This window comes from Nymphalis io, chromosome 26 (genome assembly GCF_905147045.1).
Source record: "Nymphalis io chromosome 26, ilAglIoxx1.1, whole genome shotgun sequence".
Taxonomy (NCBI): domain Eukaryota; kingdom Metazoa; phylum Arthropoda; class Insecta; order Lepidoptera; family Nymphalidae; genus Nymphalis; species Nymphalis io.
Window position 1 is genome coordinate 1732307 of NC_065913.1, and position 18228 is coordinate 1750534.

Sequence of the window (18228 nt, forward strand, 5' to 3'; positions counted from 1 at the left end):
CTCGTCTGGGTAGGTACCACCCACTCATCAGATATTCTACCGCAAAACAGCAGTACTTGGTATTGTTGTGTTCCGATTTGAAGGGTGAGTGAGCCATTGTAATTACAGGTACAAGGGACATAACATCTTAGTTCCCAAGGTTGGTGGCGCATTGGCGATGTAAACGATGGTTAACATTTCTTACAATGCCAATGTCTATGGGCGTTGGTAACCACTTACCATCATCATGTGGCCCATATGCTCGTCCGCCTATTTTTTTTGTTTTTGCTGCAAAAACGCATTTCACCCCACGTCAAGTGGGGGGTATGTGGGGCTCGCCGATGCTAAAGGCGCCGGAATACGCACTAAAAAACCAGCGGTTCCCACACCGTCTTTTCGGGGGACGCCACGGGATCGCTAGCGCATACTCACGTGATGCCTACCTATTATATAAAAAAAACATCATCTATCTTGGATCCAATGTTTGACAGTGCGACGTACGACGTCATTTATATTTCTTGCAGTTCCAGTATTTATAGGCGACGTTAATCACGTCATCAGTTAGCCGATACGCTCTACACTTCTAAAGAAAAATTTATAAAAATATATTTTATCTAAATATAAAATATATGTTCCAAGCAATGGCTGGATTACAGAGATGCAAATGCATGTTCGTACTTAACAATTTCTTGTTATCGTGAGTCACATTTCGTTCATGGTTATCGTTTGTGTCTGGATAGAGAAGAAGGATAAGCAATGAAGTAAAACTCTAAGTTACATTTAGAATAAAAATAACGGAACCATGGAAATTGAACAATAAATAGAAAAAATTACACGTTCACCAAAGACTGTGGTACATCTATATCCACAATAAACTATTACTAATATTAAAATTCTTCTACAGGTCTCCCAATGCAGCTGAAAAATGGCCTACACGGTGGCACGGTGTCCACTATAGAACTGAAATTGAACATCACGAAGGACCTAAACAGCGCTGTGTATACTTGTCAAGCGATGAATGAAGCGCTGCAGCGGAGTGTACACGATGCATTAACACTGAAAGTTCTTTGTAAGCCAATGAATATACTTTTTATAGCTTTTATCTTGAGCTGCCTTTTTAAAAGCTTCAACTCATTTCTTCTGAGATAATCTTGTTACATAATATCTTTATAAATATTTATGTTTTTAAAGCTAACATTATTATTACAGTTTATGTAGCTTTTTTATAGATTTGAGGATGTAAGAAACATTTTCGTAAAAGGTGAAAGGTGAAGGCTGTTTTGGAGTATTTTCTTTTATATGCGAGGGATAAAATTTAAAACTCCAATCATATTAAGTCGGATTTTATGTTCACGGTGTAAATTATTGTGATTGCATTATGTTCATTGATGGAGAGTGGATTCAGTGGATTGTTTATAAATGGTATCAGTAAATAATGATCATAAACACCTGGGTTCAAGGCTTTAAGAAAAATATATAGATAAATCTTCAATAATAATTGGTACTAATCATATAAAAATAGGGTCTTCCTCTGACCGTCTGGACAACGAAACAAATCAAAAACATGCTTTGTAAAAATATCAAGTTCAAGCACACTTTAATTGTCATGTCATGAAAATTGAAGATTACTAAATTATTCCTATTATATACATAGTCATGAGATCAACTTTGACCAACTTTACAAACATTGTACTAGACTATAATAAATACAAAGTAACAAAAATCTAGCCAGTGCGATTCAGGAATGTGAAATATAGAAATGGCGCCATCTATCGTTGTAACATACGCACTTAAACATATTGAGTAAAGATCACAGGGATAAAGTAATGTATGCTGTCGGTGAACTTACCTCCTTAGTGTAAAAATATTGTCTCTAAATAAACAAGATGCCGCGTATGACAGCTAGTTAAGCATTATAAAGCAGCCTTCATGATGTCATATTAAAAGTTCTTTGTGAGCTAATCTGCTTTTATAGTTTGCAAGCCATTGTAGCTTGCCTTGTTCGCTTGTGGGCTCATTTTTCATGCTATTTTGTGCTTCGGGTGAAATGAAGCTGGAAGTTTTTATCAATGCGAATTTTTCTTTTGATTAAATTTTATATTTTCAACGGAAATTTTAATTGACATTACGTTAGACTTTTCATTTAAGGCAATTACTTCTTAATTATTTTTCTAATTGGGAATTTATATTTTTACAAAATAAATATTGGAAAGTTATACTTGAATTTATAATATTAAATAAATTGAGTATATAAATGCAATATTATTTATACAGTACTATATTTTATGCTTATCAATATTCAAATGGATGTTAAAGATATCAGCAAGCTAAATAATATATAATAGCATAGGATATCTAGGTATTAAAAAATAAATTTGCTCTCAAATAGTTATAATTTACAATTAAAACATCAATTAAAGAAAAAGCCGCAACGGTCTTTACTAGATATTGATATGTTTTGGGTTATGTATATATGTGTATATTTCAACACAAGCCCAAAACATCGACTTGAGCATGTAGTAGAAAACTATACGGTACATATTAAACTGTTATATATTTTAGTGACTATAAAAAAAAGATAATAAAATATATTTTGTCGTAAAAGTTACATAAAAAATATAAATGGCTATTTTTTTGCAAGGGTTGTTGTAAGGGTTAATCATATTTTGAAATTAATCGAAGTATCATGATCCTAATCTCATCAAATTTCAATCTAGATGCGCCAATCTTCGACGAAACGACCCCATACACGACAGTGGGAGTAGAAAACGAACCATTGGTCATCATGCTCCGAGCTGATGGTAATCCACCGAGCATCGCGTATACCTGGACTAAAGACGGCCTGCCCATTACACCATCTTCGTACAGCACTTCAAGTAAGTATAAATATAATTGGTAGCATTTCGGAGAAACAAACGAAACTTGTCAACTATTTCAATATAGATATAATCCTTTAGATTATACAAAGCCATTATCATATAAAAAAAAACAATTTAATTAACTTTACAAAAACAATAATGAAAACGAATTAAGACCGTCTTTAATACACGAACATAACGTAACATTTCAAATTTATAATTAATTTAGGGCGCTTTGAAATTGAACTGAAATTTTTGATCCTCGTATTTAATGAGCTTAGACCTCATTAAATACATACCTGACAACCTCATTATCTTGTAATTTTTTTTTATAACATTTAGAAATGATTGTCTTACTACTTAAGCGTAAAGGATTTTTTTTAATTTAAAGTACGAAAATGCCATTTATTCGAATTTAGAGAAATTTTATTCGAACCTTTATTTAGTACGTAAGCCATTAATGCTCTACTGCTAGGCAAAATTATTTGCACCATTGCATATATGTATATAAGACAAGATAACAGTAAATACATAACACATTGATAATAATGTTAAACAAAAGTATATTAAGATACTGCTTGGCTAAGTCTTTCTAGGAGAAAGTGTGGAATACTCCACACGCTGTCCAATGAGGTATGATGGATACAAATGTCGAAGATGAAGCCACGAGATGAATTATAAACACAAATTTGATGTCACATGAAAATACAAAAAGTTAAATAAAAAAAGTATATATATATGTAATGCAAAATTTTGTTTCAGACGACAGAATCATTTCCGAGGGTAGTATGTTGAATATGACTCGACTTACACGTCACGACGCCGGTATATACACGTGCGAAGCTGTCAACTCCCAGGGCGCAGCTACCGTCAACATAACAGTTAACGTACATTGTAAGTTGCCTTAAAAAAGTTACTTTGTAACATTTTTGTGCTGACTCGTAATGTTTAGGATCCTTGATAATATTTTCTCTTCATTGGCAACCTTATAACCATGTTAAAAAATTTATAAAGATTTATGGAAAATTTTATATAATAATATATATTATAATTTTATTTTATAAATTAATAGAATTATGGTTTATGCATTATGTAACTTCTCGATTTTCTATGTATTACATAACATAACATTCGTAAAAGTTTTCATATGGACTATGTAAAATACAGTTGTCAAAATCAATCGTTATGTATGTACGCGATTAACTCAAAAATTACCAAACGGATTTCTATACGGCTTCCTCCAATGGACGAAGTGATTTATGGAGAAATTTCAAGCATATAATTCAGTAAGGTTCCACGAGAAATGAGGAAGATGACGGAAAAAATCATGCCGACTTAGAGCTTTACTATCGTGCGCCTTGTAAATCAATATTACTATTTCAACGTTATATGTACACATGCCAGGACGGGTTGCTAGTGTTGGTATAAAATTATCGAAGTGCAATCTTGAATCATATTCAGAAAATTAAATGTTCAAATCATGAGATGTTTCAAGCGAATTCAAAGCAAGGATCTTACTGTATTTTGTTTGAAGTATAATCATTGCATTCACATGTTGGATGCGTATTATTTTATTGCACATAATTAATATTCTTTTTCTATTTCAGTCCCAGCCGAAATCAAATCAGCGACACAAAATGGGTTATCTAATCCAAACGAGAACGCGGTACTTGCGTGCACGGCCGCGGGTAAGTTGATATCTTATTTTGATTTTAATAAGGAACGTGACACGAATTTAGTATAAAATTTAATACGGTGACATTTTAACAATTTTTTGCTGGGTTTTAGATTAAGTTTAACTATAAAATACCAAAGTGGAGGTACTTGGTAGTAGGACTTTAAGCACGCTCGTAGGTAGGTACCACCCATGCATCACTTATTTCTACCACCAAACGCCGCTGCTTTATTATTGTGCTTATTTTTGTGTTCCGTTTGGTAGGGTGAGTGAGCCAGTGTAATATTTAGTTCATAACATTTTAACTCCCAATGTTGGTGGCGCATTGGTAATTTAAGGAATGGTTAATATTTCTTACAGAGACAATGTCTATGGGTGGTGGCGATCACTTACCATCACGAGCTCATCTGTCCGTTCGTAAGATAAAAAACTTGGTTCCAAAAATTTAAAACAAATGTTTGATCAACAGGAAATCCCCTAACATCTGATCATATAAAGTGGCAACGTAAAGGCTACGACATACCACCAAGATCCGTAACATTTGAGCCCCGTAATCAAACCAGCTACCTTACCATCGAAGGAGCAACGAGAGAAGACGTTGGTAATTTCCAGTGTATCGTCAATAATGGTATAGGTGGTGATACCACTCAGGAAGTGATGCTAGTTGTCAAATTTAAACCAGAAATGGATATATCGCCAAACTTGGCCAAATCTGCGTCCAATACTGGTCATGTTGGACGATTAACTTGCAAGTAAGTATTATGTAGGATATATTTTTATATCGATTTATTTATAAAAGCATTCTAGCGAAAGGAACCTAGTAAAATAAATTGCTTATAATAAAAATATATTCAACGCAAAAAACCAATGTTTGTGTTATTGATATTATCATGTATAAAATAATACATGCCGTGTCTGTTAATAACACATAAGCCCTTTTTTAATTGGCTATTGTAAATGCGTCGGGATTTTATTGTAGAAACGAATCACATGCCGCAGGAAGGACGTATTGACTGCGAAGACGGAAGCTTTAACGTATTGAAAATAATATTGCGCGTTCTCTTTTTAAAATAAAAAAAATATATATTCGGACGAGAGAGTTACAAATGCAAGAAATATACTGATTATTTTTGTGAATTAATAGGATTTTTTTTAATCAATGCTTCATTATTAATATTTTTATCCTAATTAATTTTATATATGAAGTACATATACTCGTATAATTGATATATTTTAAATTATGTAAATAAATAATTATGTAGTATAAAAAATTAAACAAACCATTAATGGCCCGATACTGGGCAATGATATCCTCGTAAAGATAATATGAACGCTTGGAGCATTAGCCAATACATTGCTCCACTCCTGTTTGGTGGGTGTGACAGAATTTCAAAATAAATGAAGGCTTGCTCATGTGTAAACCTACATGTAAACATAGTATTGCTACCTTTGAATAATCAAAGCTCTGTGTTTAAGTGTAGCAAGCACATATATATCGCTTCAAAAATATGTCAAACGGATACAGGCTTAATATATACGGAATTAACGAACAATTAACATAGCTTTTAATTACAAATACGATTTTAATTCGCAATTAAATCATATCATTCTGAATGTATCGCGTTATAAGGTTTTAGTAGATGTAATTTTAGTTGAAACGCTGTTAATTAGCGCTAATCCAAGCTATAAATAAAACGATAAACGGATCTATTTGCTAAAGTCGTATGTGGTACGGTTTTGATTTGAATATTACAATTTGTGTTATTCTATCCTTATAACATGAGAACGATTCTTGAACGTTAATATTTATAAATAAAATTTGAAAATTGAGTTTTTATTTTCAATGACATATTATTTCGTTCCTTAGGCTGTTTCAGTATAAAAAAGTATTGGCCTGTTTATATATCGAACGAAAAATAAAAGTCCCTATTTTAAGCAGACGTATGTATACTCGTATATACGTATTCTGTTTTAAATATTGCACGATACATATAATTTCGAAGTTATATATTAATAATTTTAATCAATAATAACTTGATAATATAATCCCTTAGATATTAGTTGACTATGTATTTAATCTCAGATCAAGAGTAACTAACATTTTACTTGCTTTACATTTAATTAAATCCGATAATGTAACGATTCTGTATTTATAAAACCCTTCTTGAATTCAAAATTAAGAAATTAGAAATATGACACAAAGCCGAAATATATATATGTATATAGCTCGTAACAAATTTTATGTATGTATATGTTACATAAGATACTCCATAGATATAATTCAAACTGTATAAGTTAAGCGATTATTTTAGACTATATATTAAGTCATAAGAAAAAATGTAATCTACATAGAAAAACATTTTCTAGATGCACAGCGGCCCCGGCGCCTAACTTCACATGGTCCAAGAACGGTGCCAAGTTGCCAGTCAATACTTCAACGAAATACTTCGCTGAATTCCACAAGACTGACCCCATAACATATACATCAGTTCTACTCATAAACGATATCGGGTCATCTGATTACGGCTCTTATGAATGTGGGGCTAGAAATGATTTGGGTTTCAGCACAACATCCGTTAAGTTGGATGTAACAAGCGCACCAGGTAAAGATTTCGTTGTTACATTTTAGACTATTATACATTGAAGCTATTCGTGAAGCTAAAATTTTCCCCTCCATTCAACAATTAAGCTGCAATAGTTCTAATAACCATCGAGCTTAAAGCTTTCACTACAGTTGACATATTTAAGCTTATTAAGAACTACCTTTTTAAGTTGAACTTTAATCTTATTATTATGAAGATTTAATATAATGTTGCTTTCCATTTAGAAATATTATAATCGGCTTAGTAGTTATTTCTCGTACATTAAAAAAACAAATATATATAAATGTATATATTTATAAAGGCAATTCAATTGAAATCAAACTATTTTCTCCACTTTGAGATAAAATGTTTACAAATTAAATATTTAATACTCGTAGCGGCCGCCTCTACGGCGTAGGCAAATTCCATATATCTTTTTCTTTGACTTTTACATCCAGTTTATTTCACATAGTTGTTGAATCTCTCTTTAAGCTTCGTCTCCTTTTTTATTTCACTTTTATTACAATAGCAGAAACTTATACTTACGCTTAAAGTGACTCATAATACAAAACAGTCCTAAACTTATCCTATCATATCCATCCAGTGAAAAATTATTAATTTATAATTAATATTTTAATTAGTCTATTTATTATATACTTTATATAGCTCGAAATAATTATTGGTTTATTAAATATATAATATTTATCAAAATTATATTTAATTATAATATTTATTAAAGATGTTTATTTATTCGATTATGTAACCCGTTATTAGTTAGTTATTATTTCGTGGATTGATTATAAGAAAAACTAATTTATATTTATTCTACTCGAACTATCCTGGTTTAATAATAATTATTAAAAATAATCCTGGGTTAACTAAATTATTATATAATATTTTTTATATAATTTTATAAAATGTTATGTAAAATGTATCTTAATGACAAATAAATTAAAAGATGTTTTCATTTCAGATCCAGTAATATCGATAATGGTTACAAATGTCACCCATAACTCTGTGACTGTATCGTGGGTCCCAGGATTTGACGGCGGGTTATTCTCGTGGTACAGAATACGATATAGGTATGAAAATTTTTTATGTGAAAAAAAATAACTAGAATTTTTCAATCGATTACTAAGTAATGTATTAAATTAAAAGAATAAGAGATATAACTGTTAGCTTCGATAGCTGCTTTTGTGGTGGTAAAAATAACGAAGACTGGAAATTGAATACTTGAATTAATGATAAATAATTATAAGATGAAGAACTGATGTGTGTCGCGCACGCGAGTCGAGACGACAAGTTAAGTTAAGTTGGTAGGCGCGTCCCCGCACCCCGCGATGATAGATAGTGAAGCGCCGCAACAATAACATTAAATAACTCCGCTTGTATAAATTGTAATTAACTTGTAAAATGTGATATAATTTTCTTATCAAACCAATAATATACATTTCAGAATGTCATATTAAAAATACTATTAACAATAATATAAAATGCAACTATTGTAACAGTTGTTTTCAAACTCATATTTAATTTCATTGCAATTTTTTTTAGAAAAATAAACGAAGATACGTATAGATATGAAGACGTGACGCCCAGAAACTCGACTGTGTACACAGTCCACGGTCTAGAAAGGCACACGGATTACGTGTTTTCAGTGATGGCCCTCAACAAGCTGGGCCAAAGCAAATACCGACCAGATGACACCAAAGTTACAACTCTTAGTGAGTATATATATCTATATACTTGAATATTTATATTATTTACTTAAGAATTATTTGGAAAAATAGCATTTAAATAACAAATGACAATTAAAAACAATTTTTTATTTATTTAACTTCATCATATACATTATATAATTTTAAAATAAGATTAAATTAATAAATCTAAAAATATGTGTACCACAAAAGCCTTATACGCTTACTAGCGATCTCTTTCTGACAACATTTGGGTTATATACATTTGAAAATTGATAAGGGTGGATGTATTTATTCATACAAATGCTATACTACGAGATTAGTCAACTGCGCAGGACTTATGCACTCTATTCCCTCACTCTCAAAATCCGATGGGACGGCAATCTGACACGACCGGTAAGGGTTCAGGCGCAGGACTAATGGCTTAATTTCAAAACTATTCACAATATGTTCAAACATTTCATAATAATATAGAGAATAAATACATTAAAATATACTAATAAATATTAATTTAATATATAAAATAGTAAGTCGTGTGTGTTGTAATCAACACCGTATGCCGTAATTAAGCAATCCAATGAACTGACTTTTTATTTCAACAGATCTCCAATATGTATTATGCCAGAGTTTTATTAAATATGAAATAAAATAAACACGATTTTAAATATTGAAACTAAAACAGCCCTAATTATTTGACTTGTGAATAGGGTTTTTTAACTTCTATTCAATTTAACAGAGTATTCATTTTATTAACAACGAATTCAAATTCAAGATTTAAATTTAATATAAATATTTATAACAGTTTATGTATTTTAAAATGAGTATATATATAGAAGTTATAAAGTTTTTCATCAGTTTTTCGCTCGCATCGTAATTCAGAATTTGCTAACACGAATTTCCATAGCTCTTTCATCATAAATGAAGAATTTTGATATCAACTTTCACCCCCTTTATTAGTACCTTATGTGTTAAATTAGCCGAGATGACCACGTGGTTAGAACGCGTGAATCTTAATATATGACCGTGGGTTCAAACCCGGGCAAGCACCTGAATTTTCATGTGCTTAATTTGTTTATAATTCATCTCGTGCTTGACGATGAAGGAAAACATCGTGAGGAAACCTGCATGTGTCTAATTTGAAATTATGCCACATGTGTATTCTACCAACCCGCATTGGAGCAGCGTGGTGGACTAAGCTGCAAGTCTTCTCCTCTAAAGGGAGAGTAGGCCTTAGCCCACCAGTGAGACATGAACAGGCTGTTCCTATACTGTACTGTGTTAAATTTTCAAAAATCTTTCATTGGTGCCAGCTTACTGTGTGATAAGAACCCATATGCAAATTTTCATGATGCAAGCCCAAGCTGTGCGTTGATATATATGTCAGTTAATCAGTTATTATTTTAGCATTATTTAATATTAAAAACATGTATAAATGATAATATATGATAAACAAACCCTGTGTCGTCCATTATTGTAAGCTGCGCGTTATATAAAATATTCGTATTTTAGTTAAATTGATTACAAACACGAACGGTGTACAAAGCTTTAACAGTTAATTTAATATTAATTAATATTAATAAACCCGAACATAATAGATACACGTTGATTATTAATAAATTATGCAAATAAAATTCAAATAGTTCATGTATTCAAATTTATCTCATAGTTCATAAAATATTCATATGAATACAATTTATGAACGCTCCGCAGATACAAATGAATGCTAATGATAGTTTCGAAAAACATTTTTGATTCAATGTAGATTTATTTTTAATCGCAAACCATTGAGCCAACGTTTGCTCAAATTTATTGCCGTTATACATATTTGTGGAGAAAATTAATGAAATCGCTTCTTTGTTCCAATTTCAATTGTACAGATAAAAAAATTAAAATAGGAACATTAAAAAAACGTTAATAATTACAAGCTTCGATAGAGTATCAACTGCATCAACAATAGATATCGAAATGAAATTATGTCACAATAACTTTTTACGAATTTTGTTTTCAATCCCTAACATAATACACGGTACATTAATGCGACAAGAGCCTCAAGTGTATTGCCTGATACAATCGAAATTTATACGAATAAAAAATTTATTCAAAAATATGCCTTATTTCATGCTGCATAGACGTCATTCCATCATCAGTACAGTCGAGCTCAGAGGAATATAACTCATATCATGTACCGGGAGTTTTTATAATAACCGGTACAATTGTTGGCACAGCGCTTATTCTCTTGAATGTACTGTTGGTCGGTTTCTGTCTGCACAGGAGGACGAATAAACGCATTCGAGGTTTGAATTAAGAATGTGTTCCATAGATGTGCTTACGTATTTCTATAAGCAGAAGTGTAATATTTTTATTCCAACTTCAAAAATTTCGACGTATAATATACACACAGATTAAAATATTACACGTTTGCCTTTTTTGTTTTTTTTTTTTTTTTGTTTGTAATTAATTTCTTTTTTTTTCGTTTTGTTATAGCTTCGTCAGAAGTAAGTGAGCTAAACGTAGTTTCCACAGAGTTTGTAGAAACGGCAGACGCGTCGAAACTAGTCATTGTATTCGTCTCAGTAATAGTTATTGCTATTTTAGTTTTTGGTAACGCCGCTTTCGTTGCATGTTTTATTTTCAAAAGACGATCTAGACGGTTAAAAGGTAATTATTATTTGCTCTTTATATTTATTTTATAGAAGCATGATTTTATTTAAAATCCTTTTTCATATCGCTAGCTCAATTGTTTGTTATTGTATAGATGTTTATTTTAATATTAGTTGTATAACGGTTGTATTGTTATACAATTCTTTCTCGTTCTTACGAATGTCAACTTATTTATGATAGAAAGAAATATCGTTACAACAATTCAAACAGAATACAACGTACATTATGTAAAAAAAAATATATAGATACGTTATTATTCAAACTCCTTTTAATATGTTACATCATTAATTTAAAAAATATTTATTTTAAAAACAGAACAAGCTGGTCAGTCTTCTAAATCAGCGACTATTGAAATGTATGCACCATCATCTTACAATGACACGATGACGGGAGAAACACTCAGCTCTGTGTCGGAGAAATCGGAAACATACTCCCAAGATGGGGATGACAGGCCCCCTCCTCCCATACCTGAAGTACCTAGCATGCCGAACAGGCACATGTTGAATCAGGTGAGTTATACACATACATAATTATGTTAGTCCGAACTCTATATCGATGAAAATTATTTTTAACTGACAACATCGTCAAAATAGATTTTGTCTTTGACATTATAATATTATTATAAAAACCGCGAAAGCAAATGACTCCACTCCACCTGATGGTAAGTGGTAGTGGAGTCCAAACGCGACGACGGCCAGTACAGTCTATTAATGCATTTTCTATTTTATATATCGATTTGAGTATCGAACAAATTTGCCGCGCTTAAAATTTAAAAAAGAAAATATAGTATACGTTTTTTTATTAAGTAGCCAAAGGTACACGACACACTTCTTTGATGATTAAATTTAAAAGTTATAATTAATACTATATACGCACTTGCAGGCTTACTAACTAAATGTATATATATTATACTTAAAATCTAAAATCATATAAAAAATACGTAATCCCAACGTACGTTTATTACCAAACTGACAATGACAATTGTGCTCGAATTAAAACCGATACAGATTGCAATCGACAAATTAATGTAGCTTTATTTCATGTAAACCATTTCGGATTTTGTTAAATATGTTTATGGATTTAGATCAAAATTTTATTTAAACATAATTAATTTATAATTTATACAAAATAGCGATTATTTATTAGTATATTTCTGATAATTTCTATAAATATTTACATTACAAAAACTAATAAAACAGACGGACGCGTACCTAATGGGCGAACAGAGCCTCGTCATTCCCCCGCCCTTGGACTACCCTCCGCCCAACTATGCTGTCTACGAAGGTGACCACGCCAGGACATTGCCGCATCCACACCGACATAAGGATATTAGTGGACATAGCACCTTGGGACGAAGTGCTGGTAAGTAAAAAAAATATGACAGTATCACGACATATATATTTATATATATCGTGAATCTTAACCAATGATCGTAAGATCAAACCCGGGAAAGCACCACTGAATTTTCATGTGCTTAATTTGTGTTCATAATTCATCTCGTGATTGCGGTGAAGGAAAACGTCGTGAGGAAACCTGCATGTGTCTAATATATACATATATATATCAAGTATATCTCAAGTAGATTATTTCGTCTGTATTTGTGTTATGAAAACATTAAACAAATATCAAAGATTAACGATTTAAATGTGAACAGGTAAACAGAACTATGTTCCGGCGCCGAGTCCCATGCCGCCATTAGACGGTTCCTACTACAACATGGCATCAGATAGGTACCTATCCTATCCACCTCTGATTGGTGAATACTTACAACAGGTGAGTGATCTTTTAAACTGATCAAGTGACTTTGAATTTGCTTCTAGGCATAATTCTCATTTATTATATAATATATATATATATATATATATATATATATATATATATAATCAAGAATATATATAATAAAACCATATTAGTAGAACATTTGTCAAAAAACCTTTTCAACCTCTATGTATATATGTATCTTACATAAGATAGACAGTTAAATAGAGGTCTGTTGTCCAAAATAAAATAAATAAATGAATAAAATATTACGTGTATTCATATAAAAACGTGAGCATTATTATGACAATATATTTTATATTTTATGTTAAGTTTAATTTATATTAAATATAATTAAAGGAATACATATGCCACACAATATATGGGTACAAACACACACAATACCATAAAGCAACGTACGATATATCTATGTAATATATAAATATATATAATCTCATTGAGATGGTAGTTTGGGTCGGCAGTTGCTTGTATCATAAATGCATTTGACGTGTAGACAAGAAAATGATTGGCACTGTAAAACGTAGCTAGTGCCAAGATGGCCATCTCGATTATCCTTGGTTTGTACATACATTCTAATGATATTTGATCGAATTTCGCTATTATATATATGTACTATACTAGCGCCACACCCGCGGCGTAATTATAGAAACCAATTTCCATAGCTCTTACTTCAAGAGCCGAGATGGATGTTAATTGATGATCGTGGTGAAGGAAAACATCGTGAGGAAACCAAGTTTCAATGAAATTCTGTCACATGTGTATTCCATCAACCCGCATTGGAGCAGCGTGGTGGAATAAGCTCTAAACATTCTCCTCAAAAAAAAGGAGAAGAAGCCTTAGCGCTGGGACATTCACAGGCTCTTAGTTTACTTTAGTTTTTACTTCAAGAATGAAAGATTTTCATATAGATTTTCATCCCCTTTATCACTAACATTTTCAAAAATTCTCCCTCAGTACTAGTCTACTGTGAAAAAGGAACCAGTATTTATTCCAATATATATACCAAAAATTTTTTAAGGTAGCATAAGTTACATACAAAGTACAAATAAGTTAAATAATAAAATAACTTAATAATAATAACAATTAAAACCTAATCACCCAATATAATTCTAATATGGCCACTTGATAAACTGATTGAGTTATTAGTCAATTAAAAATTCAAATTATTCATTAAATAAACACGAAATCAACTCATGTAACAAATATTTATATTATGGTAGGCCTTACACGTCGCTTAGAAGCTGTTTAGTCAAACACTGTTTTCTCTCTTCCTGTCATTATTGATTTGAAGTTCGAAAAAAGAAGACACAGCATTGTTTAACTAATTACCCGCAAAACAAAGTTTATAAAGGAGATCGAATATAATTATTTAATTGACTTAGAGAAAAGTATGAATTACAAAATTATAAAAAAACTATGTAAATATATGTATATATATAAAATAAACTGTTTTTGTCAAATTTGTCAAACGAGGCAGTCGTTGGTCTAGAGGCTTGATGTAAGGTCGCAGACCCGGAGTTCCTGGTTTCAATTCCCAGGCCGGGCCAATAAAAAGTTATTGGATTTTTCTGTCAGAAAATGCTCAGTAGCAGCCCAGAGTCTGGAAGTTGGAAGTGTGTTCACTCCCGTGCCTCGGAAAGCACGTAAAGCCACGTTGGTCCTGCGCCTGAACTCTTTCCGGTCGTGTCGGATTACCGTCCCATCGGATTATGAGAATTAGGGAATAGAGAGTGCACCTGTGTTTGCGCACACACTTGTGCACTATAATATCTCCTGCGAGATATATAATCTCTCTTGAGATTGGCCGCCGTGGCTGAAATTGGTCTGTACATTCTATAATTATTATCAACGATAAAACTTAATAATAAAATTAATATAAATAGTAAAATCACACATGACATACGTATCTATATACAAAGCAACAAAGAACCTTCCGTTATTTTAAGTCGGTTAATAAATAAACAATTTCGTTATCAAATCAACAACGGTTTCAGTAAGATATCCTAAAAATACAACCTTGGTAAAAAAAATCCGCTTAATACCGTTTACTTAAAACGAAAAGACTTCGAAGCGAAATTTGTAATTACAAGATTGTTTTTTAAGTCACGTGGTACGTCATTTATTTAAAACATCACTTGAATCTTGTATGATCAGTAACAGTAACAGGCTGTGAATATCCCACTGCTGGACTAAGGCCTCCTCTCCCTTTTTGAGGTTTTGGAGCTTATTCCACCACGCTGCTCCATTGCGAGTTGGTGGATTAAACATGTGGCGGAATTTCAGTGAAATTAGACACATGCAGGTTTCCTCACGATGCTTTCCTTCACCGTCAAGCACGAAATGAATTATAACCACAGATTAAGCATATGAAAATTCATTGGGGCTTGCCCGGGCTTGAACTCACGATCGTCGGTTAAGATTCACGCGCTCTCACCACTGGGCCATCTCGACTTGTATGATCATTACAAATAAAAAAAATTAGCTCTATGCAATACTACTAATAATACTTTGAGTACGATTTCCAAATAAAATAAATTAAAAATATCCTTTACACAAAGGCGAGTTATTCTTCTCTTGACTCTATTCAGAGAGATAAAATAAAACGAAATTGCTAATATTTTATTTGATTACGTATGGATAAATTGAGTTAAAACCGATTCGAACCAACCTCAATAAAATAAAAACATAGCTCAAAATTATTTAACCAAAAAAAAAAAAATCTTCTTTATTTTAACATTTTACTAATTAGCAGTTAGTTAGTAAAATGTATCATCATTGTAAATCCAGTTGAATTGGATAAAAAGGCCAAAATATAATGTGATAAACCGTGAAAAAATAACTTGTATTCACAACAGACACAATCTTTTATATTAAGTAGTAGTAATTAAATATTAAGGCAATTATTATAATGAAACTATAATGACTGTACATGTGACTGTACATACACATTACAAATTTATAGCAAAAACACGCCGTCTAAAAGAATGTCCTGTGGCATTGTACCCACGACGCCGGCACTATTGCCTCTCTGCAACATATATATTTATCATAATTAATATGATTATTTTTTGTCAATAGCAAGCCGGTCGCACGCCCACACCACCGCAGCAATACTCGTCAGGAATACCAAAACCACATATTATTAATGGAGTCCCATCATCCCCTTCGCATATAACCAGTCCACCCCTTAATATGGGCTTAGATGGTAATATAACTTGTATTATTATAAATGCCTGTATTTGTGTATCACACTATTACTATTGTCATAAATTTATTTTGTGTCTGTATCAATGAAATCATATATAAAAAAAATGGCCGTCACAGGACGTCAGATGTGATATACCGAAATTGGTTGTTATTGTAAAAAAATGTAGTCAACGCAAACCCGAAGTCGATTTCCCAACTTCGACCAAGAAATGAACCCAGGAATTTGAGATGAGTAGCCATATATGCCACTCGATCAATTTTATATATATATATTCGCCGGAAGGGCAAATGACTCTACTCTACCTGATGGTAAGTGGTAGTAGAGTCCAAACGCGACGACGGCCAGTACAGACGGGAAAAACGTTCTGCACTAGCCGCCTTCGCCTTGCCGGCCCGCAAGATGCCTCTTCACGCCTCGTTTGAAGGAACCCGGGTTGTATTACTCTATAAATCCACGATCGACCTCTATCTTACTTTTCTGATGATCACATAGACAAAAAATTCACCACATTTAGTCTAATAAACATATAAATAAGGTAAAAGCATGATAAACTTCTTCGTGAGTGGATAAAAATCTCATAAAAGCGAACGTAAGTCGAAGCTATTATCGAATCAATCAAAACCGAAGCTTCGACAACATAATGTAAATAAGCTTTTAACGGTAAAGCGGTTATTCCAACATAAACATGAACCTTTTCATAAAAATGAACTTGGATTTATTCTAGATTATACACAAGGTCTAGACAGGCAGTCAGCGGGCGGTACACTTAGACGGCAAAGATTCGACAAAATGGCGGTGCCCCCGCCTGACGTAACCGTGCTTCACCAAGGGAATTGCACGCAGGTAGAAATATTCCTATTTCTCTTACTTTATCTTAATCTAATCTCAGTCGATCCTTATTACAAATAGAATTTCCCTTTGTGCGTTCGCAAACAAACAAATAAATTGCAAATTATAATTCAATACCGGTCAGTGTATTTCCTTTGAAGTTGTATTTTATATCATTTTAATGGTATTTCTAGTGAAACAAAAAGAATTTAAAGAGAATCTGTAATGGATTAGTTTATTCACTTGAGGGTATTTTGCTAATCCACCTGGGTGAGTGCTACCCCACCCCCCCTACCAATTATCTTTTTATCCAGTTTAAAAAGTGAGCCATTATAATTATAAATAAGACAGGAACATTCGAGTAACATCTTTTACTGGTGGTAGAGCTTTGTGCAAGCTCGTCTGGGTAGGTCCCACCCACTCATCAGATATTCTACCGCAAAACAGCAGAACTTGGTATTGTTGTGTTCCGGTTTGAAGGGTGAGTGAGCCAGTCTAATTACAAGCACAAGGGACATAACATCTTAGTTCCCAAGGTCAGTGGTGCATTAGTGATCTAAGCGATGGTTAACCTTTCTTCCAATGATAATGTCTATGGGTGTTGGTGACAACTTACCATCAGGTGGCCCATATGCTCGTCCGCTTTCCTATTCTATAAAAAAAAACTCACAGCGATACTTATATACGTTGTTTACTTAAACACTAATTTCTCTTTCTGTCATCATTGATTTCACATTTGATAGAAGAAGACAGCGTTATTTAAATGATTATCCCCTAAACAACATTTATAGAGGGATTCTACCAAGAAGAGAAGTTTATTCAAGGAACGCAATAGTTACTCTTATTCTGAATGAAAATCAACGAATAACAAACTCAAATGGTTTATCATCCATATATTCTTGTATGCACTAATATTTAACAATGAGCTATAAAATTGTTTTTTTTTTGTGTTATATATGTT

General features: G+C 32.3%; 1 protein-coding gene across 3 annotated transcripts in view; it reads left to right on the forward strand.

Moving 5' to 3' along the window:
• The window catches only part of LOC126778423 (nephrin), a 236331-nt gene that overhangs the window by 217196 nt on the left and 907 nt on the right, over positions 1-18228 (forward strand). For 2 of the 3 annotated variants that reach the window (XM_050501929.1, XM_050501930.1), the window contains exons 15-28: positions 884-1048; positions 2697-2855; positions 3600-3731; positions 4445-4525; positions 4982-5264; positions 6880-7115; positions 8068-8176; positions 8649-8818; positions 11276-11449; positions 11768-11961; positions 12652-12814; positions 13107-13225; positions 16310-16436; positions 17164-17282. In XM_050501929.1, coding sequence (XP_050357886.1) covers positions 884-1048; positions 2697-2855; positions 3600-3731; positions 4445-4525; positions 4982-5264; positions 6880-7115; positions 8068-8176; positions 8649-8818; positions 11276-11449; positions 11768-11961; positions 12652-12814; positions 13107-13225; positions 16310-16436; positions 17164-17282 — 2231 coding nt within the window. Of the gene's footprint in view, positions 1-883; positions 1049-2696; positions 2856-3599; positions 3732-4444; positions 4526-4981; positions 5265-6879; positions 7116-8067; positions 8177-8648; positions 8819-10920; positions 11086-11275; positions 11450-11767; positions 11962-12651; positions 12815-13106; positions 13226-16309; positions 16437-17163; positions 17283-18228 lie in introns of all 3 variants that reach the window. The other variant, XM_050501931.1, reaches the window with a different exon arrangement.